Source organism: Gossypium raimondii, chromosome 11, assembly GCF_025698545.1.
Source record: "Gossypium raimondii isolate GPD5lz chromosome 11, ASM2569854v1, whole genome shotgun sequence".
In the NCBI taxonomy this organism is placed as follows: domain Eukaryota; kingdom Viridiplantae; phylum Streptophyta; class Magnoliopsida; order Malvales; family Malvaceae; genus Gossypium; species Gossypium raimondii.
The window spans coordinates 54,658,469-54,673,114 of NC_068575.1; the positions used below are offsets into that span (position 1 = coordinate 54,658,469).

At 31.0% G+C, this 14,646-nt stretch overlaps 1 protein-coding gene across 1 annotated transcript; it reads left to right on the plus strand.

Annotated features, from left to right (window-relative positions):
* Positions 1–7,692: 7,692 nt before the first annotated feature.
* LOC105802828 (homeobox-leucine zipper protein ATHB-12) lies at positions 7,693–9,382 on the plus strand. The gene is made up of 2 exons (XM_012634703.2): positions 7,693–8,356; positions 8,475–9,382. The coding sequence occupies exons 1-2, from the start codon at positions 8,000–8,002 to the stop codon at positions 8,835–8,837; spliced, it is 720 nt and encodes a 239-aa protein (XP_012490157.1). The 5' UTR covers positions 7,693–7,999; the 3' UTR covers positions 8,838–9,382.
* The last annotated feature ends 5,264 nt before the right edge of the window (positions 9,383–14,646 follow it).

The window sequence follows — 14,646 nt, forward strand, 5'->3', positions numbered from 1 at the left end:
TAAAACATCAAAAGTCAATATAACATAAAAACACAAGATATAATCAAGAAATAATAAAGATCCCTAATTGGATATCTACTAGGGTTTAGTATAGTTCTACCTAAGGTGAATTTCTAAGGTTCACTATATGTGGTTTAGCTTCTAGAGTAAAGGTACCCGAACCAGCAAATTCCTCAATCCTCACCCATTATAGGCTCATATGGACCGAGTTCAGTTCAGGGGAATACATTTCCCTATGGCTGCACGGAGATGAAAAAATTCTCACGAAGACATAGGTACGGATGTATCCCGAAAGTAATCCACTACCCTACACGGAGGTAAAAACCTCACGAATGCATAGCTTCTCACTCCCACTTAAAAGGGTAAAATTGTTCAACTCATGAAATGTATAATGCAAACAATATTTAAACAAGAAGATAATGAATGCAAAAGGATGTCATGAGTTTTTTTTAAAAAAAAATTTTCTCGACCATAAGACAAAAATTAATCAACTTTGTGGCTCGACTCTCTTATTTTAAAAAAAAAGGTCCCCAGCGGAGTCGCCAAGCTATCGAAACTATTTTTTGAAAAACAAAAATTTTAGGTTGTCGACTTAAAAAATGAAAATTGGGAGTCGTCACCAATCTTTTATTAAGGTGTGATTGGGTCACCTAAAATGACTTTGGTCTACGAATTTTAAAAAAAAAAGGGTTCGGAAATCAGTTACGTATGAGGAAGGATTAGCATCCCCATTACGCCCAAAAATTGGTACCTAATTAATTAATTAATGTCTTAAGGTCGAAAATTTTAAAAATTTAATCTTTAAAAACTTAAAACGTTGCATATTAAGACCCTTTTCAATTCAGAGAAGCAAAAATGCCACACCCAATACGTTAGGGCACAACCTTCTAATTTCCCCAAAAATGAATTAGGTCAGAATATAAAAATTTTAAAAGAGCATCCACTCATCCAAGATTTAAGAAACCACACCCAATACGTTATGGCACGATCCATTTAGAATCCGAAACTCGGAATATTTCCTTTAATTTAAAAGAACATCCACTTATCCAAGATTTAAGAAATCACACCCAATACGTTAGGGCACAATTCCTTTAGAATCTCAAACTCGGAATATTTCCTTCATGATTTTTAAAAAAAATCTTCATTTCGAGAAATCAATGCGCCACATCCAATACGTTAGGACACAACGTGTTGAATTCCCAATAATGAGCTTTTATTTTAATTAAAAGAATATCCATTTTGAAAAAAGTTTGAATTTAAAAAAATCGAGTGAAGAAATGTAATGTTATGCTACATTAAATATATAATGCAATAATACTACAATAGCATAAAAAATAATACAAATATATGAACAAATAAATAAATAATGGCTGCAGAATATTAAATAAATGGACAAGATAAAAATATGTAAACCTAAATTAATAAACCAATGATTGAAATAAAAAACATAAGTTTAAAACAATTAAAATAACATCAAAATTAAATAAATTAAGCACGTGAATATAAAATATGTTTTTAGTAGAAATATATACATAAAACTGTATATATAATAATAATTATTTATGGAAGTTAAAAAAATTATTAAAATATTGATTTTAAGAGAAATATATAAAAAGGACTAAATCGAATCGCTAGTAAAAAAATAAAGGGGTAAATCCGCAAATAAATAAAGCCATGAGGACTTAATTGAACGTGCGAATTACATAGAGGGACTGGAAGGGTAATTTTCCCTTCTCCTCTAAAACGGTGTCGTTCAAGAAGGGTTAAATTGAAATTAAAATAAATTAAAGAGCGAATTTAAATAAAAAATAAAAAAACTAATTATAAAGACATTTAAAGGCGGAGGGGCTAAAAGCGCAATTAGCCCCTCCATATAAAACACGCGGACCCTAAAACTGGGTCGGGTCAAATTCGGGTCGGACGCCTCAAAACGACGACGTTTTGCGTGTCTGGAGGCTTTCCAAAACGGCACCGTTTAGGTGCCGTATATAAGTCTCTTTCCTTCAAAAAAAATTTCATTTCAAAACCAGTTTAAAAAAAAAACAAAAAAAAACCTTTAAAACTCTCCTAACCGCTCTGTCCTCCGGCCATTGGCCGATCATCGGACGGTCATCGGACGGTCACCACCACCGCTACGGCCATTGTTCCCGGCGCCAATACACCGTCATGATGGCGGGAAAAGGAAAAAAAACCTCGTTTTAGCCTACTCAACCCTCTTTTGCCCAAATTTGGGCTTAAAACTTTCAAAAAATAAAGAAAAAAACCTCCAAAACCCCAGGAAACTCTTCGGTTCCCGATCGTCTTTCCTCGGAGACGATTCCCTCGGCCTTTCACGGCGATTTGGGGCTCCAAACACAGGTGGTTTCTCACCTTTTTCCTATTTATTTCAATCGTATAAAATAAAATCGAAAGACAATGATGAAAAATGTAAATAACAACCTTTAGTGCGTTTGATTCTTCTGTTTGTATTGTGAAAATAAGGTTTTTTATTGATTTCTCAAAATCCCGATCCCCTTTACAGTGTATTTAATCTCCCTTTATAGTCGAATGAAAATAAAGCAAAGAAGGAATAAATCCGGTCATATCTTTGATTCTCAAATCTATGATTTTTCCATATATTGTTTGACTTCTTTCCTTGTTTTGCAGGTGAAGATCGGGGAGATTCGGCCTTGGCTTGGTCTTGCGGCGCTGTTGAAGATTAGAAACCCTAGGGTTTCATTATCTGTCTTGGGCCTCTGTATTCGGGCCTTTGTTTGTTTTAGTTTGGGCCTTGTGGCCCATTTGTAATTCAGGTTTTTAAACCCGGGCAAGATTGGGTATTTACAGTAAACATTCAATATTTTTTAAACAATTAATATTATTTGTTTGAAAATTTTAAGTTAAATATATAAATCATATTTTAGATATAGAAATTATTACAAACATGATATTTATAAATTTAAATATATAGAAATTTAAAATAAAAATCAAAAGGAAAATAATTGTATGTCTAATATAAGAATAACCAAAAGAGAGAGTATATATCTATATGTTTGCTATTTAAAGTGAATTAATTAAACTAAAAGGTGATAAATAATTAAAATATTTTGATAATTTTCTTTTAAAACCATCCTTTTTATTTGCAAAAGAGCACTTAATATTAGTTAGCTTTTCTTGTAGAAATATGAATGCGCTTAATATTTAAATATTAATAATGTTTTATAATTTTTTAATTTTAAAACAAAGTTAGCTTTGAAATGAATGAATATGGACAACTATTTGTTCAGGTTCATTTTGAAAAAAAATAAAAATATTTTATTTTTTTAAAAATGAACTTTTTTTTGCTGGTGTGGCAAATGACATGGCACTGCCACATCAAAAGCGCCATATTGGCACCGGTGACAGCCATGTCAACATTGTAACAATCAATGTCAGTTAAGGGTTTATTTGACTAGTTTTGTTAGTTCAAAGGCTCAATTGGGTGTAAAAAATCAGAGGAGTATAATTGATTTTTTCAAAAAATTTCGAAGGCAAAAAATACCATTAAGCCATATAAATAAGTTTCTTCCTTTACTTCTAAAATTAATGTTTTGAAAAGTGTATTGGATAGAACTAAAACCCTTTGACCAATGTTGTTTTTATTGTCAAAGGGTGTGTTTAACATCGAGATTATTTATACCCAATTTTTTAAGTCAAAAGCAAGGTAGTTAGTATCGCACTGATAGACACATCGCTTTTCTACTAAAATTGATACGTCCTGATATCAGTGTATTGGTCTATTCTAACAAATTATTTTGAATTTACTAAAATATTTAATATATGTATATTTTAAATTTTAAAAATATTAAATGAATGATATTAAATAAATCTTAAATATAAAATATTTATCAATTATATAAAGTATTTATCAATAATCTTCAAAATAAAAATCTACCATTCCAGAAATTAATAAGAGAAAATAATCTCATGTATTAAATAATAATATAATCTACAACATTAGCCCATTCATTACTGATATACATATCACAAATTGAAAGAGTTGTTTGAAACCAAGCTAGAGGCTAAAATTTCAGAGATTTAGGGTGAGTTTGGATGGGCGGTGCGTTTATCTGCGGTTAGTGTAAAAATAGCGGTGACAATAAGATTAAATACTATAGCGACATTGTAGCGTGAGACAAAAAGTAAGCTAAACGCATCGCATCGCATCGCACCGCACCCAATAACCCATCGAAACCCACCCTTAGTCATTTAGCTGTTTTTCCTTTCCTTATAAAAGATGGTAAAAGTGAGAAGATTTCTTCTTTGAACTGTGAGCAGCGAGTTTTTTTTATTATATTTTAATTTTAAAGTTTGTTCAATTAAGTATAGTTTTCTTTTTTTATTGGTTAATACAAGTGTTAACTTTTCAAATTTTCAAACAAAACAAATTATAAAAAATTAATATTTTTAATATTATTTGGTGCACTCATGTTCCACTTGATATGATCAGAATTGATTGGAACGTGTCAGTGCAACCAGTACGAACAAGAATTTTCATCGATACGAAAATAGTTATTTAATTTTTCGTTTTAACACTAAAATGCCCGGGATTGGTGCGGAATCAATCACCATAGTCAAAAGCATTACTAAAGGATAGTTTTTCAAACCAAACCAAAAATTGAAAATTCTAGCATTTTAAAAAAATTTAGTTTTGGTGTTAAATTATAAATATATCATTTGTTTGTATTAACTATTATAATTTATATATTAAAATCAAAATTTATAAACAATTTAAATCAATTGATTAAAAAGTATTTAAAATTTATAAGTATTGAGGATTAAAATTGATATTATATTAGTTTTAAAAGCTACGTACCATTGTTATAAGTGCTGGTAAAAAACAAAATTACATAATTAAATGATTATTTTATAAGTTTTTTAACTAAATAACTAAAATAATTTACTACTAATTTGATAACTACCAGTGAGATTTACCATTTTAAAAAAGAATTTCTACGCTATTTTTCAAAAGGACTTTTAATGCTAAATTAGCCTTAATTTATACATAAAAAAACAATTGAAAGCAAGGCTAAACTATAATCCTTATCATCGGCCATTGGATGCAGTAATGTCAGGTTATGACCAAGACATCATCGAACCACTTTATGCCATCAAAAAAAAATCTACTTGGGCAAGTTGCATTTCATTGAACAACTTCCTTAAACTCAAAGCGACAAAACTCCTTGACAATGACTTCAATTTAATCCTTTCTATCTTCCCCATCTCCCCATCTCCAGGTTTAAAGGCTATACCACAAGTCATCTGCTTATGGATCTATTTCATTTTTATCACTCAACTATAAAATTTTCAAATTAGTGACTCAACTAATCGAAATTATTTTTTCTTTGTCTAGGTTTTGTTAAGTGTTTGACTGAAGGGTGACATGATAATTAAAAACTGGTATAATAATAAATTTAGCTCTCAAATTTACCTATTAGATCAATTTAGTGATAATTTTAAAAAATAACCCTCAACCCTTCATCTCTCTTAAGAAATGGACCAACAAAAAAAAACTTGATTAGTTGGATAACCAATTTAAAAGAAATTCATAATTAGGTGACCTATGGTGTAATTTATTCAAAAAATAAAAACCCCTAAATTGGGAGTGTTGAATCCGACATGGTGGCCCCATCTCACTCAATATCTGCCATCTTGCCCCCGTAGGAGGTTTTAACATATCGTAGAGAGGGAAAAAAGTGCCAGCAGCGGTAATCCCTTGACCGTTTAACATCCCTTCTTTAACTCGATTTGGATGTACACCTCCAATTTCCGCCACTCTGAGCTCTTGCATTGGTTCATTGTATTGATGTTACCCAGACGGAAGAAAATTGTAGCCATCAAACAATGGTTTTTAATCTCTCGCCTAATACAAATAAAATGATATGTCATTTTCATCATTACAACCTTAACCCCTTCTCTCTTAAGGTGGAGTATTCAATCCACCTAATTAAATAAAATTATAAAATATTGAACCCATTTTGTTTATTTTAAGAAAAAAGTATTCAACCCTACACTGACCGGTTTATTTTATGAACTGATTTTTAAATTTTAAAAATAATTTATTTTTCATTAATTACTTAGTTTCTGTTTATTTTATTTAATATTTTAATTAAAATAATAAAAGAATAAATTAGTTATAAAATTATTAAACCAAATTATAAATTACATTATATTCTAATATAAGCATATCTTAGATATAGTGTAATAATTTAATATATTTAAAAAACTACCATGAATGATACATAATTATATATATATATATATTATTTTTAAAAATATTTTATGCAAATGCATGCTAAATCTTTTAAACTTAATTTTAATCCAATTATATATATTAACTTTGAGATGTATTCGAATTTGTTTCTTTGCTTTTGCAATTTAATTAATTTATCCATTAAATTTTTCTAAATAATGATAATTAAGTAAATTAAAAAGACAAATTAATGAATAATTTAGTTAAAGATAAATTTAAAATTGATAGTATAAAATAAAATTATAAAGTAATTGAATTTGGTTATGTTATTAAATAAGAAGAGGAAAATGAAAACATATAGTCAGTAAATAGATGGATTTTGTTTTGAGACAAGCGGGGTTTTTAATTAAATGGTAGATGTTTATGAGAATTAAAATACAAATTTGTGATAATATTTTAAATTATGATTTAAAAGAAAAAAAATACCATATACTGATTTAAAAGAAAATTTATGAGGAAAAACCCATTACATCATGACAAACATTCCTTTCTATGACCTATCAACTATATCCTTACGCTACTTTGAATGTTAACATCTCATTGGTTATGAGTTTTATTTACTTTTTACCTCCTCTATAATAATGGATGTTGCTGAATACCACGTGGCAAGCAGGCAGTGGGGAAGGAAACAAATGCAAAGCCAGTATGTTACGATATTGATCAAAGCTGGGGCACGTGTCCACCAATTTAAATCAATCTTTTCTAGGGTCGAACCACAAAGTTAACGACACGTCACTGCGTGGCAACTCAAAACTCCCAAACAAAAAAGACGACGTATGGGTACCAAGGTTTGACCAGAGGCAGGTGGCAAGTGCTGATTGGATGATGTTTGACAGCTGAAAGATACTTGTCCCAAGGCAAGTGTTTCTCTTAATTAAATGAAAAAGGGTTTTCTTTTTTTAAGATATATATAGAAGGGAGAATCAAAGTTTAAGTACGCGGTGACAGCGGCGCCTTGGAACCAATCTCCTGGCTGGAGCTGGGTTCTTTTTTATCAACGGCTTAGCTGAGGAAGGAGGATGGATGGATGGATGGCAAGTTTCTCCAAGAAGCATGGATATATGAAATTAAAAGAATGAATTTTGATTTTAAGTGGTGGAACGTGATTCATGCAGCCGACATTTTCTTTATTATAAGAACAAGACTTGTTGAAGTTGTGACGGTGATGATTCTGACAAATTATATTTTAAAACTGGATTAACTATTAACACATGAAACATAGGATGGGAAGTCTGTAAAATGTGAAGTGATGCTTAAACATGATTATTTCAAATTCAATTACATAATAAGTTAGCCAAGAAAGAGAACCACTTGGAGTTGATGCCGACATAAAACCTTTACTGCTTCCTTTGCTACCTTAAGGACTTACCCCTCAATATCTTACTAGGATTTAATTAAAATTTTTAAGGCCAAAAAAATCTAGCACAAAAGATAGGAATAGAAATGAAAATTTTTATAAAGGCAAAAGAGGAAAAGCACTGTACGTTATCAGAGATCCCATAGAGTTTGGATATAAAGTAGGAATTAGCAGAATTTAGACATCCTGTGAGACCCAAACCCAAGCAGATGGATACTTACGGTTGTATATAAATACCGGCATATTCACAAGTACAAACGTCTAAAAACATTCCCTGTTTCTTCGATTCGTACTGCTACCTGCTGGCTCGCCGGACCAACATTCGCAGCACTAACACAAAATTTTATTAGGAAGCAAAATCCAGGGCAAAGATGTTAGATGGGGAAGAATATAGAGAGGAGATGGGTGAGCCTTTTTCCAGCGTGGTTCAAGTTACACCGACTAAAAAGAAGAAAAACAAGAACAAGAGGAGGTTCAGCGATGAACAAATCAAATCTCTGGAATTGATGTTTGAATCGGAAACCAGGCTTGAACCTCGAAAGAAGTTGCAGGTGGCTAAAGAGTTGGGTTTGCAGCCACGACAGGTTGCCATATGGTTTCAGAACAAGAGAGCCAGGTGGAAATCCAAGCAGCTTGAACGAGATTACACCATCCTACAAGCCAATTACGATCATCTAGCTTCCAAGTACGAAAGTTTAAAGAGAGAAAAGCAGGCCTTACTCGCTCAGGTACTTTATTACTACTATCTTATCTTAATCTAATTGTTTGCATAATTAAAAAAAAAAATGAAACTTTATCAGGGCTCTAACAGATTTTTTTTTTTGTTCCTAAACTCTTAATTAACAGTTGCAGAAGCTGAACGATTTGATTAAGAAGCCGAAAGAGGAAGAGCAGTGTTGCGGACAAGTTAATGGTATGAGGTGCAGTGAGGGAGCCTCAGATAAGGGAGAGACGACTGTGAAGTCTGATTCAGAAGGGCAGCTTAGTTTATCAATGGGAAGATCGGAACATGCACTAGGAGCCTTATCGGATGATGATAGTGCCATAAGGACGGATTACTTCGGACTGGAAGAAGAGCCCAACCTTATGAGCATGGTGGATCCAGCTGACGGTTCTTTATCCTCTCCAGAAGATTGGCGCAGTTTAGACTCTGACGGTCTTTTTGATCAGTCCCCTTGTGGTTACCAATGGTGGGATTTTTGGTCTTGAAATAACCAAACAAAAACAAAACTATATAGAGGAAAATGTATGCAAATAATCTTTCCTTCTCTACACTGGGAGACATGGGGGAAAGCATGTCTATGTATCATTGAAATTTAGATGAAGAGAAGTAGATTTTGCGGTCGTCTAGATTCTAAAACCCAAACTTCGGCTTCCCTGGTATGTACCACTTTGGATTAAGACACAGAACTGGAGTTCACTTGTTGCTTACAAATCATGTGCATATGTGTTTGCATTTGAGACTGGGGAGTGAGGAACAGTAAAGGAGGAGCTTATACCACTTCCAATGCTCAAAAAAATGATATATTCAAATCACTTTATCAGTTTCCTGCTTCTCCTTATTGGATGAGCAATTGTTTCGTCCTGCATGAGATTCAATCTTCAATTCCAGTACTTGTTGTATGCTGATTATAGCAGATACGATTCCCCTGTCCTCTCTGAAACTAGAACAGAGAGTATAAACACAACCACTTACAGCACATTTCTTCTATCATTAAACTGCAGTTAATCATTAGAATAGATATTGGCACTCAGATGAAGGATCTAATTCAATTTTAATTTTGAGTTTTCTTTTTTCTGTTCTCCTAATTATTTTACACATGCATAAATTTAAAATTCACCCAATAGTAACCTTTGTGAATGTGCGTAAGAGCATACCCTAAAACCTAAATTGATTTAACCTCAGGTTACGATGGACCCTTGTTCAACTTCTTCATAGGTTGGGTTGGGTATTGGATCAGACCAGGAATTTGGACATTTTAATAAACCCACAAACCTGGGCCAAGGAAACACTCGTTAAGACGCCATTTTGTTCCATTCTCCCGCGGAGCGGTAAAAGGGCTCAGGCTCAGGCTCAGCTGATCCTTTTAGTTTTGGATTCATATAATCATATTGTAAGGTGAAAGATAAAATTATATATACAAATGAGTCTTACATTAAATGTTGAAAACCATATGGCATTAAGTTCAAAACTCCAACTTGATAAAGCGGTCTTTATTATGCTAAAACGTCACCTTGAACTTTTATATTATCAAAACTTCTTATCTTAATACATCAGCCAATAAATTAAACAACTTTCGTACTATAATTAATATATTTGATCAGGAATCATAAACTCATAGTTCAACAACAAATTAAATGCAAAATGACATGTTAGTGAGGTATCATTGAAGGTTAAAGTTGTATCAAGGTTAAATCTCACCAAATATAATTGTGATGTGAGAGTATTCAATTTTAACATCACGGATGGATTTGAGTTGAATTCTATTTTGTAATCACTGTACTTATATTTATAATTATAATTATAGGGGATTATATTTGGTGCCCATGACCATCAATAAATCACAATTCGACACATCATTAATAAAAAAAATTGAAATACTTTCTAATAAATATTTAAAAAATTCTTATTTCTTATTTTCTTCTCTTAACAACAACAATAAAAAGTGAAACTTTTTTTATTTAGCGTTGTAAAAAATCTTGAGGAAAAAGTTATACCTAATACAATTTTTTTTTGGGGGGTTTTGTTGGATGTGGTACGTCATTGGCCGAGATTGAATATAATGAGAAGAGACCGCCCCTATACTTGAAAGAAAGAAAAAACTGCACTGATTGTAAGGAACAGCTGAAAATTTTTCATCTATTTCTCATGTCTAAGAGAGCGTTAACAGGAAGTGAAAAACTTTTCAGCGCTTTCCACCACCACTAAACTTGGGGCAATATGTTGCAACCGTTTTGGGCAAATTACCCTTTCACCTCTTTTGTTGCTTCCACATTAGCTCAAATTTTTAAATCTTTATTAGATATAGTTTGTTTTCAAGATTTTAAGTATTCATTAGAAAATCTTTCATATATATTTTTATTTGATTCATATGATGATGCATAGTGACAGTGAATCAAGTAATATAGTTGTATTTGTAGTGAATTTGTAATGGTAAATGATGCGGGTATGTAAACTGAAATTATATATGGTTGGTTTACTTAATTTAATCAAATTGGAATTTGGATTACTCCGCTGATATGTCAACCTTTTTTAGCTGAACAGGACATGTAGTTAATGAGATAGACTCAGCTTTGTAATGCTTAAAATATGCAATATTGGTGCAATGGATGTCCTGGGATTCCTGTTTAGATGGTTCTAAACTTGCAACCGCTGTTGCTGGAGCAAGGCGACTCCATTGAAAGCTATTATCTATATTTTTTTGGTTCTTGTAAGACATCGCTAATAGAAATTAACCTAATCTCTCTGGTATCAGCAAATGGTCCAAATCTGTGTCTCTTTCTTATCGTGGATCAGTTATTTTACAAATAGTATAACGACACTGATTTCGCTGGCAAAAGATAGATAAATTACGACATTAACAGTAAGTAAACAGCAATAATTTATGACAATGGAAAACAAACAAAACAAAAAAGGGGCAAGTCACATGGGCAATTAAGAAGGCTACTGCGATAGTCTGTAGACTGTACATGGGGTTAACCAACTAAGGATTTGAGAAATGAAAAACAGTGCATAATTAGGACCCAAGTATGTTGATAAAATCTTACATGCATTAACTGATCTGTTGCACTACTGCTTTTAGTTCATTGCAGAAGATAGAAAAAGAAAAGAAACCATGTTCTCAGTTTTTGATTAGCCTAAAGCTATCCCAATTTGGGATTACCTTATTCGTAGTATATTCAAAGACTATCCCATTTCCTTGGTGGAAAATTACAAGGTTTTCTACTATTAGTGTGCGGGATTTCAGGGAAATGGTGATTAGATGGGGTGAAGGAGCAATTTCACCAACTGGACATATGGGAAAGTTAATGAGAATAAATGGATAGGTAAATTTATAGAATATGCTTGCTTCACTCTATCTTCATCCTCTACTAGATCATGATTAGTCTATTCGGTTAGGTTAATGACGTGATGGTCTCATCTTTTTCTTCTTGTACTAGTAATCTTTAAAAAGATGTTTCAGCTCCTCCCCTAACAAACCAACAAAATACATGCTTTCATCATGTCCAAAAGCTTGTTTTGTTAGGGCTTTTCAACAAATAATTTAATGGTAAATGATTCCTTTGTTCTCACCCCGACATAATTTCCTGATTCACTATCTAGAACCCATTGCTGCAACATAGGCAACTAGAAAGGTTAAATTACAAAGTATAAAAATTATGCCGAGAAAGCATTTGTTGTCATGATTAAGAAGTGGGCAGCTAAATTTTAATTAATTGAGATGAAGCTGAACTGTTGCCTTGTCCAAATTAACAATGGAAGCCAATTGGTGTTTTGTTTGTAGTTGTTGGAATTCATGTGGGGGTCACCGTCTGTGCCTAGCTAGAGGGTGTTACCGCTACGTCTAACACCATGCTCTCACAGTATTAATTAATGATTAAGCGGTAGGTAGTGGTCTTTATCAAGACGAAGCTTTGGTACATTTCTAAGATCGCTTTCCTCCTTCTCCACCGTCTTAATTCCCACGAGCCTAATGGACGACAACAACTCCTATAAATAAAATTTGGTTCACCCTAAAACCATAACAAATTTCTTCATCCCCGGTTTCTATTATTTTGTCACCTATATATCTTAATTATTTATAGATTACTTTCAAAATATTTATCTAATTATAGATTAAATATTCAACACATCCCTAATCCCTTGGTTTCTCTCAAAATAGACGAGAAGAGTTATTAAAGTATCATCATTGATTATGATGTTAACTATATATTTTTGTTAATAGGTATATTGATAAATTTAATTCTCAACATTTAATCTTTTTTCTTGTTAAATTTGATTAATAATTTTTCTAAAAGAGTTAACCCACATTTTACAATGAAAATGATAACTAAAACATTAGTTTTAATGATATTTGTGTGACAATAGTATGTTAGTTCACGATACTTTATTCGAAATAGCACTATTTATTTTATATGTCATGTTAAAAAATAATTTAAAAGTTATAAAACTATTTAAATTAAAAATATAAAAAATTCAAAAATTACTATAAAATACACACATATTACCATGCAAAGTGTCATTTTAAAAATTTAATGTTTTAGTTAGTATTTTCATTAAAAATAAGCACTTCAACTATTTCTAAAAGGCGAATGATCAAATTCAATTCTTTTAAAAGGTTGAAGGCAATCAAATTGATGAAAAATTATAAATATTGAAATCTAAATTATCATTATGTCTTATTAATAATTAACAATCAAATTTAGAAAAGATTGAGAATAATTGAAACAACGTCAATCATTTCGTTAATAAATAGACCTCTAAAAACTTAGTCACGTGTAAATGCACAATTATTAAAAATATTTAAAATAAAAATTGATAATTACTTCCGAAATTTCAAAAAAATATCCAAAGAAAATTCTTTAAATCGTTATAAAATTTTAAAATTCAAAAAATAAATAAAGCTTTAAAAAGTTCTTTAGAGAATTTTTAATTATTTTTCAAAATTTTGGGAATATTTATGAGGCTTTGAAAACTTTAACAATTCTATTTTTAAAATATTATATAACGTTTTGGGTTAAGTGCTAAAAGAATAATTAAGGAAAATGATGACATGGTGGCTTAATTAAAATTTTAATTATTTTACAATGACTTTTTAACATTTAAGCCTAAAATTACTAAAATATTGAGAAAATTATTAATAATTACTAATAATTATTAAAATGATATAAAAATCTAGAAAACTTATTAAAATTATAAACATGATAAAATATCATAAAATATATTAATATATTAGGACAAATATAAAATGTTATAAAATATAGAAACTACAGAAAATTATTAAAATTATAGATATTTCTTAAAAATTATAAAATAAGTAGTAATTTTTAAAATATTTCTATGAATCGTTATAGAAAATTATTAAATATATTAAATATTACCATTGGAACAAAGAAAGAAAACTAAAGAAGAGAAAAGAGGCCTACTTCTTTTATAGATTAAGACTTCAATATCCCAAAATCTGAGATAGGTCTCTATTTTTATAAAATAGAGAAGCCAGAATCCATTGACTAACTGACTCTAATAGAATCCTCTTGTCAATTCTTCCAATAGCTTATTTTAACTGTAAAAATTAGTTCATACCATAAAACAAATACAAAATACATATTTATCACGTGTTACAACATCCTATACTATTCTAACATTCACCTATTTTACCAAGTTCCCAAAATTGCTAAATTTATTGTCTCAACATAAAAAAACAAATGAACCAACATACCTGCAAGTAACAAAGAAACAAATAAAGTAATAATATTAGTATCATTGCTACCCATTCTGGACATCTATTGAAGTTGTTAACACACCCATCTTATTGTGAAAGTAGTTGAATGATGGTGCTTAGAGTGGCTTGGTTAATGCATTAACTGATTGATCATATGAAATTTTGGGTCAAATTCTTTAATATTATTTTATTCAAAAATTGGAAGGACCTATCGCCAAAATCAAAGAGCAACCAGTTAAGCTAGGGTACAACCAATTAAGGTGGGTCATGATAATCTTGAGAATCCTGACGCCAACCCACCTGGGGTTGGCAATCACCTAAAGAACAAAGGAGGTGTATTGATTAGCGTGTCATTATATGAAGGATATCATTTGAGTATCACTAGACCTATTATTGAGGAGGATAACTTTAAAATCGATGCTGGCACTATGCAGTTGATTCAAAATAACTTCTTTGGACTACCAAGTAAAGACCCCAATTTTCATTTAAGAACCTTTTCAAATATTTTTTATACTATCAAATATAATAGGTTATTCGATGAGACATTCAGACTCCGATCGTTTAAAATTTCTCTA